This window comes from Pelobates fuscus, chromosome 1 (genome assembly GCF_036172605.1).
Source record: "Pelobates fuscus isolate aPelFus1 chromosome 1, aPelFus1.pri, whole genome shotgun sequence".
Classification (NCBI taxonomy): domain Eukaryota; kingdom Metazoa; phylum Chordata; class Amphibia; order Anura; family Pelobatidae; genus Pelobates; species Pelobates fuscus.
In genome coordinates, this window is record NC_086317.1 from 236,011,787 (window position 1) to 236,029,698 (window position 17,912).

Below are 17,912 nucleotides of genomic sequence, written 5' to 3' on the forward strand. Positions count from 1 at the left end.
TTCTAGGTGTTGTAGAACCGAAAGCAGGTGATGCTGGAAGTCCAGCAGTGTTCGGGAGTTTCTGTGTCCGTTTTCAGTTCCATGAGATTCATGCCCAAACACCGCTGCCTGCTTTCATGCGAACAAGATGGCTGCCACCTCCTAGTTGTCCATAGGAATTGCAGCCACCCAGACGAACACTTAGAACACTGTGGTGGAAATTGCTACAAAGTAGGCTTAACAAGCTCCAGGTTGGTCTCCGGTTCGTGCGGCTGTTCGGTTCCTGAATCAAATCTAAACTCCTATGAACCAAGTCTGTTCACATAGTTTTTTTTTTTTTTTTTTTATAATTCTTTATTTTTGCTGTGCTCAGTTGACAGATAGGCCTACATCGCCACGACAGCAAAGGCAGGCTACGTAAACACATATCAAAATGGTGTAGCAGTCGAGATTATTTGCATAGTTCACATAGTTTTTAAAGATCCCATAGTCTTTTGGTAAGAGGCTGGCCAGCAGGCCCCTCCAAACACCCGTGACGAGGTCAGTTCGTCACAGTACTTATAAATATTAAACACAGAGGAGATAATTGGAAAGCAGAGATACTGCTACATTTTACAAGTATTAAAGGGTACATTATTCTATTGTATTTATATTACAAGCATATACATTAATCTTATAAACGCTGCTGTATATTATGATAGTGGATTATTAAGTTTTTATATGTCTATATTTATTTATATTCAATAAAATATTTTAAAAGAGAAAACGTTATGGCTTCCAAAACAAACAATCCATATTTTTGTTTTTGTTTTCTCAATTATTTATATATTTTAAACAGAGAAACTCTTACCAACTACATAATATTTTTGCTAAAGATAACTGTATGGTCAGCCCTGTTAAATTATATGCTTTAAGACTTTATAGTGGTAAATAGGAGTACCAGTGGATACTGTTTTACTTCTTACCTGGGATCCACCAGGTCCACTCTTTGCCTCTTGCTGCCAGAAAGCTATCTTTGCTCAGCTGAGCTCAGTGACAACGGGATTAGCTCATTGCCTGAGAGCAATCAGCAGATGCCATCAGTCAATGAGCTTGTCCTGAACTGCTGGATTTAGCTGTAGAGTTGATAGTGCTTGGAGTGTTCCTTTAACACAGAAACAGTCTACACCATTTTCAAAATGTGAAGATGGTAGTGACAAATACCAAAAACCGCACTGGCACGCTGTGTTAAATAACAGATGTATTGCCTGTTATTTTTTCACAACACAAAACTCATCATGGCCCTAACAGCACAAGGAACCTGCCAAGTTCAATTGCAGCCATGTTCATTTTGCTGAATAAACAAGATGATAATTGTTGGATATTGATTCTTCGAGTGAACTCTTAGTAAAAAACAGTAAATACCAATTGATCATGGGGCTCATAAAGTGCTGCATATGGTGCACACTAGTGTATTGAAAAGGATTTTATTTTTAATTACACTTGCTCTTTGAACAATCCTGAAAATAAATAATTCAAAATTACCTTGACAAGACTTTACACAAGGAGGTTTATAAACAAAATGCTTGCATAGTCATTTTCTTACCGATAATAGCTATGTCTCCTGAATCAGAATCTACTGTGGACACTTGAAATAGTATAGAAGTGGTAACTTTAAGAATTTCACCTTCAGCATTTAGTGTCTGATAGAATTTAAACTCTGGATTTCTTGCTGAACTGTTCATCTCTGGACATGCAACAACTGCTGGGACTGATTTACCAGAATTGACTATTTGTCCTGTAACCTACAGACAATCAATACAAACATACAGCAGATTAGATATTTTTCCTATTGCTTACTGCTGGAACATATGTAGACACAAAAGGGCTGGGAGATAAAGAGACAAGGTGCTGTGGGAAGAGACACACAGAGGGGCTGGGAAGGGAAAGAAAGAGCATAGGCGTGCGCACGGCCCGCCCCGCGGCCCGCGCTATGTGCGCTATGTGCGCTATGTGCCTCCATGGGCCCATGAGGGCAGGAGAGGACCCGGGGAGCTCTAGCCAGCAGCTCCGCAGGGCTCCTCTTGCGAATTCGGAGCATTTTTTGCTGCGGCAAAGCTCAGATCTCGCGAGAGTGAACTCTAGCCCCGCAGGCTAGAGTTCACTCACCACTGGACCACGAGGGATTCAGCAGCACGGTCTCCCCTGCCTACAAAAGGAAAGAAGGGAGGGGGCCTATAAACTAAATAAACCCTCCACCCCCACACAATACACACAAACAGCACACACACACACACACACACACACACACACATACAGCACCCTCACACACACTAACAGCAACCTCACACCAACAGCACCCTCACACATACAGCACCCACACACATCACCGTTACACATACACACACAGCACACATACACACTAACAGCAACCTCACACATACAGCACCCTCACACACACTAACAGCACCCTCACACTAATAGCACCCTCACACATACAGCACCCACACACATCACCCTTACACATACACATACACACACAACACACATACACACTAACAGCAACCTCACACACACAGCACCCTTACACACACAGCACCCTTACACACATACAGCACCCTCCCACACAGTAACAGCACCCTCACACACAGTAACAGCACCCTCACACTAACAGCACCTTCACACTAACAGCCCCCTCACACATACAGCACACACATACAGCACCCACACACATCACCCTTACACATACACACACAGCACACATACACACTAACAGTAACCTCACACACACTAACAGCACCCTCACACTAACATCACCCTCACACTAACAGCACCCACACACATACAGCACCCACACACAACACACATACACACTAACAGCAACCTCACACATACAGCACCCTCACACACACAGCACCCTTACACACACAGCACCCTTACATACACACACTTACAGCACCCTCACACACACACAGCACCCTTACATACACACACTAACAGCACCCTCCCTCACACACACACAGCACCCTTACATACACACACAGCCCCCCTAAACACACCCAGCACCCCCACACCCCCACACAGCAGTGTATGTGTAGCAGTGTGTATATATATATAAATGCTGCGTGTGTGTTTGTGCTTTAGGGTGCACACCCTTATGCAATAGGCTGCACACGCCTATGAGAAAGAGACACACAAAAGAGGCTGTGGAGAGAAAGAGACACACGTGTGCTGGGGGCTAGGTGGGACACAGAGGGGTTGCAAGGAAAAAGAAACAAGGTCCTTGTGGGGGGGGGGGAGACACAGAGGAGCTGGGAGGATAAAGAGACATGGATGGCATAGGGAAGGGGAGAAATAGATACACAAAAGGGGATGCAGAAGAGGCACACAGAGGGGATGGCGAAGGGAAGAAAGACACAAAAGGTCTGGGGGAGGTAAAGTGACACACAGAAAGGCTGGAGAAGGGGAGAAAGAGACACTTAAAGGGGCTGGGGTAGAAAGAGGCACAAAGAGGCTGGGAAAAATACACACAAAACGGCTGGGGGAGTAAGAGACACACATAAAGGCTGAGGTAGAAAGAGACACACAAAGGGGCTGGAGGGGAGTAAGATAAACACAAAGGGTGTGTGTGTGTAAAAGACACATAAAGGGAAAAATGGGGGGATACGATATACTAAAGATGAGTGTAAGAAAAAAAGGGGGGTAAGACATTCAAAAGCGAGGATAAAAATACAAAAGGGGGTAAGAAATTCAAGAGGGTGATTAAGTGACACACAGGTGAAGATGCAATTTGTGGAGGAGGGGTGAAGGGGAGGGCAGTAAAATTCATCTATGCTTGTGTAGCCAAAGATCCTTGCACTGGCCCTGATTACAGGGAAGGGTGTAATAACTGGATCATAGAAAATAACTGACAGGCCACAAAGAAATAAAGGCAATAAATTAAGGGAAAGCTTGAGGGGGACAGTAGTAGAGGTAGAAAAATAAACAAAATAATAAAATAAATAAAAGTATGTGAATTTATAGATAATGCTAATTGTTTAATGTTATTACTCACCTTTATAACACTGGCATTGTCTGGAATGTAATGTAAAGCATCTATGTATAAATCAAAGGACTGTTCTACAGTTGTTGGAGTCGGCAACAGGGTGGAATCATTATGTTGAACCCAAAATGGCAGAGACAAAGGTTCTTCTTCATTTCTAAATATAGATACACAAACAGGTAATGAAAAACTGAAAATTGAAAACTCTTTTCTGAAACACACTCAATAACTTGCAAAGTTCAGGCACTAAACAGACATTAGAAGAGGAAATGCAAAATATTCATGTACATTAACAAAGAGGATATCTTAACAAACACAGCTGAGAATCTGAGTTGGTGTGGATGACATAGGAATAGATTCAAATAGGATGTATATGAGAAGTTTCTATTAGTTCTCTATAAGCTGTGAAAAAAATACATTTATATATTTTTTTGTAAAATAGAATATTGAAGCCAGGAAACAGAAGTGGATAGTTACATACATTATGAACAGAGTTGAGCATGTTTATGTGTATGTTTAAAGGACCACTATAGGCACCCAGACCACTTCAGCTTAATGAAGTGGTCTGGGTGCCAGGTCCATCTAGGTTTAACCCAGAGAACTGCTATGTTTACCTATGGGTTAATCCAGCCTCTAGTGGCTGTCTCCCCTTCCTATGCCTGTTGGCGAGCGGCGTCCTCACAGCCTCGGACGCCGCTCGCATCCTCCTTCTCGTCTCCCGGCGGCAGCGTGTATAACGCTGCACGCTGGGAGACCGTGCATTTATGCAAATGCCGGGGTCAGCCACGTGACCCGGCGTTAAAGTCACAGTATGACAATCACAGTGGGAGGTATAGATATCTCCCACGTGTGATTGTTAATTCTGATTGGAAGTTATCCAATCAGAATTAACCACAGGGTTTAAATACTTACCTTTCCTGTCCCTCAGTGCCCTGTTGTGGTCTTTGGTTACCTGTATTGCTGTTTGCTTGTGTTTCTCTCTGGTTACCGATTATTTGGCTTGTTCCTCCGACTCTCCTGTATTCTCCATCCCTTTCACCTCAGCTTGTTTCACGTTCTCCTGTTTTCTGTCTCCCCTTACTCGGCTTGTCTCCTGACTATTCTTGTTGTGCTTAACCCGGCCATTCTAAGGACCGGTATTGCACCTTTTCCTCTCTGTGACCTGTTAGCGTGTTAGGTTCCCCGAATCGTGACAGTGGTACCACCAGAGTGCCCAACGCCCCTATCGATATCTGATGCCACGGTGCCGTAGCTGTCGGGTGATTGGCATGAACCTTCTCCATCTGTGTTGTGAATGGTAGGTCGTCAAAAACTTTGATATGGTAATTATCCACGTTTGTCCATAATTGCAGCTTTAACCAAAACATACCAGGTAATGGCAATAAAGTCCCTGAGGGCATCTGCAGGGATGGCCGGAGCCTTCTGAATTCTTAATGCCGCTGTGTTGATTTATTTATTTATTTGCTCAGATCAGATCAAGTACAGCTGGATCAGTGCCTTATGCAAGGTAGACTATGGAGGACACTATCAACCCTTAATACTGGACACTATCATTTTATTGTATTTTAACTGCTTGTATATTTTTTAAACAATGTATCTTTAACCACTATTTCTTTGTCATTGTAACATACCTGGGGGTGCTTGTTCTTTACTATATGTGTGTATAAGTTTGTGTGTATATATATATATATATATATATATATATATATATATATATATATATATATAGATAGATATAGATAGAAAGAGAGATAAATTCAAAGTGATGGTCCGCACTCGCAGTCTCCTTAAAACATAACTTTTATTTGTTTACATAAAAGTTGTCGCCCTCACCCCCCCCCTTCCCCACCCCAGGTCATCCCAGGCTATTTATTGAACACTTTTCTTCCTGGCTACCCCACTTTCTCTCCTCTAGCACTCCCTCCCTCATACTTGGGGACTTTAACATCCCAATCAACAACCTCAACTGCCCTGATGCCTCCGTCTGCTCTCTGTAACCTCCTCCTTTGGCCTCACGCAGTTGTCTACTTCAGCAACCCATACAGCAGGAAACACTCTTGATCTCATCTTTACCAATCTCTGCACCACCTCTAATCGCTCCACTGCTCTATTTCCTTTGTCTGACCACCATCTGCTAACATTTGACATCAGCATACCCCGTACCCAATCTCACCACCCTCAACTCTCCAATCTCGCAGAAACCTCAACAGCCTTGATCTCCAGCATTTTTCCACCAAACTCTCCTTTAACCCAGCTCAAATCTAACTTGCCCTAATTCTGCAACAGCTTCTCCGCATTCTCCATAATTTTGGTCTACGGATACTGCTCTCTCCTGGAGCCCCTCCTACATCTCACAGCACTCTTTCAGTGTTTCTTTCTCTGACTCTGCCTCTTCCCCCCAACCACTCTCTGTTGACGTCCCCCAAGGTTCTGTCCTTGGTCCCCTACTGTTCTCTATCTATACCGCCGTTATTATTTCTATGCGGATGACACGCAAATCTACCTGTCCTCTCCTGATCTCTCTCCTCCCATCTTGACTTGTGTCTCTGACGGCCTTTCTGCGATTTCCAACAGGATGGCTGCTCACTTCCTTAAACTCAACCTGTCCAAAAAAGAACTTCTGGTCTTTCCTCCCTCAAGTGTTACCACTTCCATGACTGTCTCCCTCCAAGTCAACGGCGCTACCATCACCTCTACCTCGCAGGCTCGCTGCCTGGGTGTTCTTTTTGACTCCAAGCTCTCCTTCACCCCTCATGTCCAATCAATCGCCAAATCCTGTCGCTTCCATTTTAAAAACATAGCAGGCATCCTCCCTTATTTAATGCCAGATGCGGCTAAGGTGCTGGTCCATGCTGTTGTTCTCTCTCGCCTTGACTACTGCAATCCCCTTGTAAGTGGTCTTACGTGTTTCCAGATTGCACGCTGCAATCTATAATGAATGCGGCGGCGAGGCTCATTTTCCTGTTCGCTCGCACCTCCCACGCCTCCCTGCTCTGTCAGTCCCTGCATTGGCTTCCAGTTATATATATAGGGTTCAATTTAAAATTCTGGTGCTTGCTTACAAGTCCCTACATAATGCTGCAACAACCTACCTATCCTCCCTAATACACAAGTATGTCCCGTCGAGGCCTCTATGCTCTGCCAAAGACCTACGAATATCATCTGTCTGTACTCCCACCTCTAATGCTCGCCTCCAAGATTTCTCCAGGGCTGCACCTCCTCTGTGGAACTCCCTTCCCTTCACCGTAAGACTTTCACCTCTTCTTCAAGAAAGCACATCAATTAAACTGTTAGCAGGTTTTTATCCCTCACCCCCATGACTCCTCTCCTGCAACTGTCAAAATTACCTACTAAGCCCTCAGTGAATACTTTTCTAATAACCTACTTCCTACTTTTACCCTTTGTGTCACTATACCCCACTCCCTCTAGAATGTAAGCTCGTTGAGCAGGGCCCTCTACCTCTCTGTTCCTGTACGTCCAGTTGTCTGGTTACAATTACATGTCTGTTAGTCCACCCATTGTACAGCGCTACTGAATCTGATGGCGCTATACAGAGGCGGCTCTCTAATTAGGCGGTTTAGGCGGCCGCCTAAGGCCTCACGCTGGCTGGGGCCTCGCGGCCGCCTAAACCGCCTGAGGGCAGACTGTGTGACCGAGGACCTGACACCAGGAGGGGGCCCGGCGGCTTCGCCGATATGCCACCGGGTGCAAGGCCCCTCCTGGCAGCCCGACCAGCCATCAGACACCGGTCTGCAGCTCCGCAGTGTGCAGAGCTGCAGACCAAGTGTCTCGCGAGAACTGGCCAATCAGAGCATTGCCGTGGGTTACCCCCCACCACCCTCAGCCTCACCACCCCCACCACCCTCAGCCTCACCATCAACCCCCACCACCCTCAGCACCACCCCCCAACACCCACCACCCTCAGCCTCACCACCCCCCACCACCCTCAGCCTCATAACCCCCACAATGCTCAGCCTCACCACCCCCACCACCATAACCCTCCACCACCAGCCTCACCACCCCCACCACCCTCAGCCTCACCACCCCACCACCATCACCATCACACCCCACCACCTTCAGCCTCACCACCCCCCACCACCCTCAGCCTCACCATAACCCCCCACCCTCACCATCATCCCCACCACCCTCCCCATCACCCCCACCACCCTCACCATCACCCCCACCACCCTCACCATCACCCCTCACCACCAGCCTCACCACTCTCACCATCACCCCCACCACCCTCAGCCTCACCATCACCCCTCACCACCATCACCCCTCACCACCCTCAGCCTCACCACCCCCCACCACCCTCACCATCACCCCTCACCACCCTCAGCCTCACCACCCTCACCATAACCCCCACCCCCCCCACCACCCTCACCATCACCAGCTTCACCACCACCACCACATTCAGCCTCACCCCCCCACCACTGCTCTCAGCATCACCCCCCACCACTGCTCTCAGCATCACCCCCCACCACCCTCAGCTTCACCCCTCACCACCCTCAGCATCACCCCTCACCACCCTCAGCATCACCCCTCACCACCCTCAGTTTTAGCACCCCACCACCCTCAGCATCACCCCCCACCACCCTCAGCCTCACCACCCCACCACCCTCAGCATCCCCACCACCCTCAGCATCACCCCCCACCACCCTCAGCCTCACCCCTCCCCACCACCCTCAGCCTCACCACCCCCACCACCCTCAGCCTCACCCCCCTACCACCCTCAGCATCACCCCCCCTCACCACCCTCAGCATCACCCCTCACCATCACCCCCCCACCACCCTCCGTCACCACCCTCAACCTCACCCCCCTCACCATCACCCCCTCCCTCTCACATTACCCACCTCTCCCTCTCCCATTACCCCCTCTCCCTCTCACCATCACCCCCCTCTCCCTCTCACCATCACCCCCCCTCCCTCTCACCATCACCCCCCTCTCCCTCTCACCATCACCCCCCTCTCCCTCTCACCATCACCCCCCCTCCCTCTCACCATCACCCCCCCTCTCCCTCTCACCATCACCCCTCCTCTCCCTCTCACCATCACCCCCTCTCACCATCACCCCCCTCTCCCTCTCACCATCACCACCACACAAGCACCCCCTCTCACCATCACCCGCCTCTCCCTCTCGCCATCACCACCACACAATCACCCCCCTCTCACCATCACCCGCCTCTCCCTCTCGCCATCACCACCACACAATCACCCCCCTCTCACCATCACCCACCTCTCCCTCTCGCCATCACCCCCCCCCCCCATACACACAACACACTTCAAGCAGCTACCCCATACACATAGGGTCTCAATGTGTATATGTGACACTTTTTTGTTAGTGGGGCCTCATATTTGCGTTCGCCTAAGGCCTCATAAAGTCTAGAGCCGCCTCTGGCGCTATATAAATAATAAAACAATAATTTCCATAATATGAAAGAAAATAATTGCTCAACAAATGGTTTTCAATACAACAAAATGTGTATTTGAAATGCCAGTAATACGCCTCATTTTTAGTAGGCTGCAAGTGCCACTGTGCTCCAGTTTACAAAAATATATGTGTAAACCTAATGTAGCCATAGAGCCATGAATCATTGGACACCAGCCAATAGTCTATCATCGTTTTAACACATGTAAACATTTTTTATGGCCTCTCCTAAATCACTTAGGGAGTAAGTCCAAGAGGTCACTGACCTTAAAGATCTTGCAAGACATCTTTCGGAATGGGTTTTATTTTGACGTTAATTATCTCACAGCACAGACAGTCTGTTTAATGTGTGTAGATATTAGTCAATAAAAATGTGCATGACTATATTACATTAATTGATTATATATATTTAATACAGGTATTTTTTGTCTGAAACAGATTTTAGATGTTAAACTACAGTTTACTATAATGTCTGATGCTAAATATGACGATAACATATTTTAATTAAATAATAATCAGTAAAGATTAAATATGAGTGCTTCTTAATACTCAGGTTAGGATTCATAATTAAATCCCTGTGCGTTCTTGTTAGGTGATACAGGAATATATTTCTCATAAGACATCAATCAACTACCCACATTTGAGCAGTACTGTATTTTTTTCCTTCAGTTTTCCTTTTCTCACGCCCCTTATATCTCAATAATTATACTTTCCCCCTTTCCACTATATTTAGATTTATTATACTTTCTGACTTGTGCTGGATCTCAGTACCTTTGCTTAAGCTCTGCCCACTACTAAAAATTGCCAAAGATCATGCTACCCATGAGAGAAAAGTCTTTTTCTAATCCTTAACTAAAAATCTAAGGTGAATTTCAACAATGAATAAAAGCATGGAGAAATAGAGGGTCAAAAAAAGTATTCATTTAAAAGTAAAACCTCCAACGTGACAGTGTGCTTTGAATAGCTTACTACAGAGACACACGCTCCCCAGTGCAATGGGGACAATTTTGAAATAATAAAAAAAAAAAAAAACTATGGCTCATTGAATTAATTTCAAACGTCAAGCTAATGCTATGCATATGATTTGGGTTTTAGAAGAAAGAAAATAAATAAATAACAGAACCACTGATCAATATATTGATCATGTCCCTGTTAGACTCATACAGTATTTAAATATGAAAATTAGGTGTCAAAAAATAAATGTCATGGATTAATCAGTGAGAGGCTTGCAATTAAGCATGAAAGCTCCTACCTTTTTTCTCTTTCCAAGGTGCTTATTTTTGTTTGACGTTCGCTTGTTGGGTCATATACTGTCAGTTGAATACTTGACATGCCAGACACTAGGGATACAGATAAATGATACAAATTAAGTCATCAACATAACACATTCATGTTATAGTGGGTGATGTACTGTTTAACATACTAGTATATAACTGCAGTCATGTGACCGATACTCATGCAGGTGCAAGCGAACAGAGAGGGTCATTTGCACTACTGGAGAACAGGACTAATGATAATCAATACAGCGCAGTCAGCTGTGATTATTCTCCCATGATAGCCAGATAAACGCACCACAACAATACAAATTTGCCAAACAGCCAAACGATTAGGCTGTGTTATACAGTGACAGTTTTGTAGTATGTACGTAGTGTGTAGTAGCACTTCATAATTAGAACCACTATAATGGATTATAGGTTATCAAGAGCAAACAGCTGAAAGCCTGTAAAAATGTTTTAAAAAATAAACAATAAACCTGATTTAAACCTGGGGGTTGAATCATTTCGATTTTAATTGATATATATATATATGTGTGTGTGTGTGTGCGGGGGGGGGTGGCAGTTAACTTGTGAATGTCAGGGTGCTTGTTTACGTGTGCTGGGGAACTTGTGTGAGTGTAAATATTGCACATATGTTCATGGTGTAATTTCATTTTTTATCACCAAATTAAATGGTTATTATTTCAAATACAGTGTGTATATGTGTAAAGCATATACTTTTTGTGTGTGTGATTGTGGTCAGCTGGGTATGTTATTTAAACCTGAAATTGGTTGAAATTAGCCATTTTGTTTCATTATTAGAAAAAAATCAGGACAGACTGACAACTGTAACTGCAGATGTATGCGAGCAAGATATATTACGCTAGAGCTCATTCCCAGTTGTGTCCTTGAATACCTACCACAAGCAGCTGTTACTAAAGGAACACTATAGTCACCTAAATTACTTTAGCTAAATAAAGCAGTTTTAGTGTATAGATCATTCCCCTGCAATTTCACTGCTCAATTCACTGTTATTTAGGAGTTAAATCACTTTGTTTCTGTTTATGCAGCCCTAGCCACACCTCCCCTGGCTATGATTGACAGAGCCTGCATGCAAAAAAAAAACCTGGTTTCACTTTCAAACAGATGTAATTTACCTTAAATAATTGTATCTCAATCTCTAAATTGAACTTTAATCACATACAGGAGGCTCTTGCAGTGTCTAGCAAGCTATTAACATAGCAGGGGATAAGAAAATCTTAATTAAACAGAACTTGCAATAAAAGCCTAAATAGGGCTCTCTTTACAGGAAGTGTTTATGGAAGGCTGTGCAAGTCACATGCAGGGAGGTGTGACTAGGGTTCATAAACAAAAGGATTTAACTCCTAAATGGCAGAGGATTGAGCAGTGAGACTGCAGGGGCATGTTCTATACACCAAAACTGCTTAATTAAGCTAAAGTTGTTCAGGTGACTATAGTGTCCCTTTAACAACAGCCGGTATATATTAGTGGCCACAAATTACCAACAAGTTTTCAGCCTTAACCCTTGCTTTAAAGGACAAATTTTCACTTCTCGCTTTTTAAAAGTTTATTACATTTAACGAAACTATTTTTGTAAATCTAAATTTAGACAAGGCAAGTACAACAAAGAACAATACTCAAGCAAATCATAAAAAAGAAGGACCAGGTAACTTGGGCCTATGCAACTAAATTGCTCACAATGGAACACGAAAATCTGCACATAATAATGAAACGAAAGAAATGAGAAAACAGAAAAAATAGATGGGAAAGAGAAGAAGTGAGAACAAAGGTGGAAATTTGGGGCTAGTGGGGGGAGGGTGGGACAAAAAGGACTCAGACATAATCTAGCCAAGGAGTCCAAGTTTTATGAAAAGAGGCAAAGGTATGAAGAATAATGGCAGTTCATTTATTCATAATCATATTGCCATTGATCTTAATGGCTACCCTATTCAAAAGGGGAGGAGAGACATGCAACCAAGATCCAACGAGGGCTGTCAGCGCAGCTAAAGCAATCTTGAACAGCTTATTTAAGCTTATTTTCATGTGTTCATAAAGTTTCATTTGGCTAAGATAGCAAAAAGGACCATAGGTCAAACAGGATAGGCTTATTCAGAAATCATTCACACAGCATATGGACCCCTGACCAGAAGGAGGCAACCTAAGGGCACTTCCACTACATGTAAATGTATTTTCCTTTGACCACACATTTCCAACACAATTTTGGAGAATTAATATGTCCCATGCGGCAGAGGGAGTTGCCAACTATCTAAGGAAAGTTTCATAACTCTGATCCTGTAAGGTTACAACAACCTTAGCAGTGTCCTCCAAGATGTAAGGCCTGTCCTTTCCATCAAGTTCCCCCAAGTTAGCAGTCCATTTAGCAATATAAGAAAGGTCTTTCCAATCCAGCACATGGGTCAGAGAGGTATTTAGCATAGATATCATAACTTTAGGCTGTATTTCTAGCAAACAGAGTGATTCAAAGGAGGCAAACAGGCATCGGGCAACTAAGATCATGTTTGAAAACTGGACAAAACTAAGAATTTGGAGGAATCAAAATAAATCTTTAGGAGTTAGTGAGATTCAGGATGAAAATTTGTCAAAGGTGATCATTTTACTGTCAGGATAGAGATCAAAACAGTGATTTCCTTTAAAATATTCACATTTTAGAAAATATCATTAAGTTTCATTTAATATAAGAACCCAGGGTTAAAGATAGACTCTCCCAGGTTAGAACCAGATTATCCAGACAGAAGGTGCCCAACACCCCGAACACAGGTACACAAATTAGATAAGGGGAATTGCAACGGAACGGATGAGGGGAAGTGGGGAAGCTGGCAAAAGTATTGAACCACGACCTACTGAAAATGAGACCTGCGAGCCCACAGGATTAGGATGTCAAGTTAAATGAATGGATATATAATATTACGCATGAGGCCTGCGTGTCTCCTCACCGACTTTGCATGCTTATACACATCTGCATTGTTGTCAATAAAAATCATATTTACAATAAGTTTCATTTAATATAATTATATTTTAAAAAATGAGAAGCGAAGATAACAGTTGTCCTTTGTCTGCTTGCTAATCTCTATCACAACTAATACAAATAACCACAAATCACTAACTGTTGAGAAGAAAGAAAAAAAATGCATAAAACAATATATTGTCATAGAAAATACAACAAAACTTTTATTAACTCTTTCAGATACACAGATGGGAGTTGTGCAATGCTCTGGTCTCCATTGTAGCAGTGAAAGCCACATAAAAACAAAACAAAAACAAAAAAACTACTTATAATTATTTACAAAAATTAAACAAAAAAAAATGTGCACACATTTTACAATGTTACAATGTTACAATGTCTTTCTTAACTCTCTAATTTCAATTTTCATTTACAATATATTTTTATTTCTGTTAAAACCCATCATTTTTAACCAACCAATAAGTACACCCACATGTTCTCATAGAAGTATATTTACCAAACTGGCTCACATGTATAACAGTTCAATATATGCATTAATCACAGCTTGTATTACACTTAATAGTGCATTTATTTTAATTACACAATCTGTTGATACCTGGAGTGCTCTCATCAGTGCTATCTGGATCCTCACCAGGATGTAATGACAGAAAAAATGAGGATTCCTGCGGTTTCCATACTTTAAAAATGTTGCTTGTTTCCTGCTTAAAAGCTTTCACTTTAGTCCATCCAAGTGGTAATACATCTAAAAAAACATTTATGTTTAACATTTTGTTATAATACCAGCTAATGCAGAATTAATTATTTGTCACACAATATAATCAGTCTGCTTTCTCAAAATTGAAAAATAACTGTACATAAATCAAATCTTATATTACTTACATTTATAGTAATATCACAGTGTTCATAGAATCAGGTAGCAAAGCAGATGTGCATTGACGGAAAAACAAATAGCTCATAGCAGTGGGATAGTGAGTCTGAGATGTACACTACTTTTGCACTTTTTGTTACTGAGAATAGAGCAATGAAGGGTATCCAATCTTTTTGTGAGTAATCTATCCATTTTATACAAAATAAACAAGGAATGTATACACGAGAAATCATGCTTGAATTTTTTCTGAATATTGAAAGATATGGAAAATACATCCTAAACAAAATCTTTTTTTTGTGCAAAAACATGTCTTCTGCGCAAAAGAGACATTGTGATACATATATATAAGCCCATTGCTTTATTGCTCCTTGTTCCATACCTGTCCTCTGGTGCGGAGGACTCAAGCGAGTATAAGCCTTAAAGGACCACTGTAGGCACCCAGACCACTTCAGCTTAATGAAGTAGTCTGGGTGCCAGGTCCAGCTAGGTTTAACCCTTGTTGCTGTAAACATAGCAGTTTCAGAGAAACTGCTATGTTTACCTATGGGTTAATCCAGCCTCTAGTGGCTGTCTCATTGGCAGCCGCTAGAGGCACTTCCGCGCTTCTCACTGTGATTTTCACAGTGAGAAGACGCCAGCGTCCATAGGAAAGCATTGATAATGCTTTCCTATGAACTGACTGAATGCGCGCGCGGCTCTTGTCACGCATGCGCATTCAGCCGGTGACGGAAGAAGAGGGAGGAGAGTCCCCAGCGCCGGAAAAAAGGTAAGGGATTAACCCTTTCCTCCCCTTTCAGCAACACGGGAGTGGGATCCTGAGGGTGGGGGCACCCTCAGGGCACTATGGTGCCAGGAAAGCGAGTACCGTATATACTCGAGTATAAGCCGAGTTTTTCAGCACATTTTTTGTGCTGAAAAACCCCAACTCGGCTTATACTCGAGTCAGAGTCTGTATTATGGCAATTTGCATTGCCATAATACAGACAGGGGGAGAGGGGGGCTGGCAGAGCTGTACTTACCTTTCCTGCAGCTCCTGTCAGCTCTCTCCTCCTCCGCGCCGTCCGTTCAGCACCTCGGTCAGCACCTCGGTCAGCTCCCAGTGTAAGTCTCGCGAGAGCCGCGGCTCTCGCGAGACTTACACTGGGAGCTGACAGAGGGAGCTGCACAGACCGCGCGGAGGAGGAGAGAGCTTACAGGAGCTGCAGGAAAGGTAAGTACAGCACTGCCAGCCCCCCCTCTCCCCCCACTGAACTACCAATGACACTGGACCACCAGGGAAGGAGCCCCCCTCCCTGCTATGTATCAAGCAGGGAGGGGGGACGAAAAAAAATATAATAAAAAATAAATAAAATTTATAATAATTCCATTAAATAATAAATAATAATAATAAAAAATATATAATAATATTAAAAAATAAAATAATTAATAATATATCAAAATGCCCACCCCCACCAACACATACACAAACACACACTTCATTCATATACACACACTGCACTCACACACACACACTGCACTCACACACACACTGCACTCATACACACACTGCACTCATACACACACACACTGTACTCACACTGCACTCATACACACACACTGCACTCATATACACACACTGCATTCATACACGCATTGCACTCATTATATACACACACTGTAAATACTGTAAATAAATATTCAATTAATATAATTTTTTTAGGATCTAATTTTATTTAGAAATTTACCAGTAGCTGCTGCATTTCCCACCCTAGTCTTATACTCGAGTCAATAAGTTTTCCCAGTTTTTGGTGGTAAAATTAGGGGCCTCGGCTTATATTCGGGTCGGCTTATACTCGAGTATATACGGTATGTATAGTGGTCCTTTAATTATTATGTGGAAGACATCAACATGATCCGTGTTTCTTCTAGCATACATCTCTCATTTGCAACTTGTTCATTTAGCTCTATGGCAAGGTCTGATTCAACAACACCTCACTTCTAGATATGAGTTACCGTATATACTCGAGTATAAGTCGAGTTTTTACGCACATTTAATAATAATAAAATAAAAATAAAATATTAATATAACAAAAAATAAATATTACAATAATAATAATAATTAAAAAATAAAAATAAAAATGCCCACCCCCCCACCAAGGCTCTGCATCACATACACAAACACACACACTGCATTCATACACACACACACTGCATTTATACACACACACACACTGCATTCATTATATACACACACTGTAAATAAATATTTAATTAATATAATTTTTTGGAGATATAATTTTATTTAGAAATTTACCAGTAGCTGCTGCATTTCCCACCCTAGTCTTATACTCGAGTCAATACGTTTTCCCATTTTTTGGGGGTAAAATTAGGGGTCTCGACTTATATTCAAGTCCGCTTATACTCGAGTATATACGGTATTTAACGAGCCTGCTAAAAAATAAGTTCATAAAACTAAAATGTAATAATTTGTATCTGTCCATTTCTAATGAGAGGGAATTTATTTGTCAAGCTACATACACAACTATATAACAGATAGCATTATGCAGCAGGCTATAAATTACACAGATTTAGAGGGGTAATAAATAACATCGACAACCTTCACTAAATGTTACCCTTCTCCAACCATAATATTTTGTTATAATAGATGGCCTCTGCTTGTTTAGTAATCATTACAGGGTTATTTACAGTGAGGGGAAAAAAGTATTTGATCCCCTGCTGGTTTTGAACGCTTGTCCACTGGCAAAGAAATGATCAGTCGATAATTTTAATGGTAGGTGTCAGGGGCGGACTGAGAACCCTCAGGGCCCCCGGGCAAAATAAATCAAGGGCCCCCTTACAGGCCCCACCCATACTCCGCAGCAAGTGCCACCCATGTCCCGCCTCCATGCACCGCCTCCAGCCACACCCTACACAATCTTTAGACACAAGGAACAAAAGTGCAATAATCCCTTCAAGGCCCCAGTAGAGACTACAATTGAGGGCTAATGGGCCATGGAGGGGGGTCTTTCTAGCAGAGGCTATCTCAGTGTCCTTTAGAGAGTGTGTTAGAAAGAATACCCTCCAGGCCCTAGTAGAGACTACAATGGAGTCTAATAGGCTTGGAAGGGGGTCTTTCTAACAGAGGCCATCTCAGTGTCCCTGCTGGAAACAGTCGCCTCCAGAACCCAGTAGAGACTACAATTGAGGGCTAATGGGCCATGGAGGGGGGGGGAGCATTTTAGCAGAGGCTATCTCAGTGTCCTTTAGAGAGTGTGTTAGAAAGAATTTCCTCCAGGTCCCATTAGAGACTACAATGGAGTCTAATGGGGCCTGGAGGGGGGTCTCTCCAACACTCTGGTTCCTATTCACAATATAGC

General features: G+C 43.1%; 2 protein-coding genes across 2 annotated transcripts in view; both read right to left on the reverse strand.

Moving 5' to 3' along the window:
* The window catches only part of LOC134611909 (uncharacterized), a 271,435-nt gene extending 266,405 nt beyond the window's left edge, over positions 1-5,030 (reverse strand). Inside the window, exons 1-3 of the mRNA XM_063456262.1 lie at positions 5,014-5,030; positions 4,013-4,157; positions 1,565-1,763 (exon numbers count right to left, since the gene is read on the reverse strand). Coding sequence (XP_063312332.1) covers positions 1,565-1,763; positions 4,013-4,157; positions 5,014-5,030 — 361 coding nt within the window. The remainder of the gene's footprint in view (positions 1-1,564; positions 1,764-4,012; positions 4,158-5,013) is intronic.
* A 5,646-nt stretch (positions 5,031-10,676) lies between these two features.
* LOC134611973 (uncharacterized) overlaps positions 10,677-17,912 on the reverse strand; it is a 184,616-nt gene continuing 177,380 nt past the window's right edge. Inside the window, exons 15-16 of the mRNA XM_063456379.1 lie at positions 14,284-14,430; positions 10,677-10,768 (exon numbers count right to left, since the gene is read on the reverse strand). Of these exons, the coding sequence (XP_063312449.1) occupies positions 10,677-10,768; positions 14,284-14,430 (239 nt within the window). The remainder of the gene's footprint in view (positions 10,769-14,283; positions 14,431-17,912) is intronic.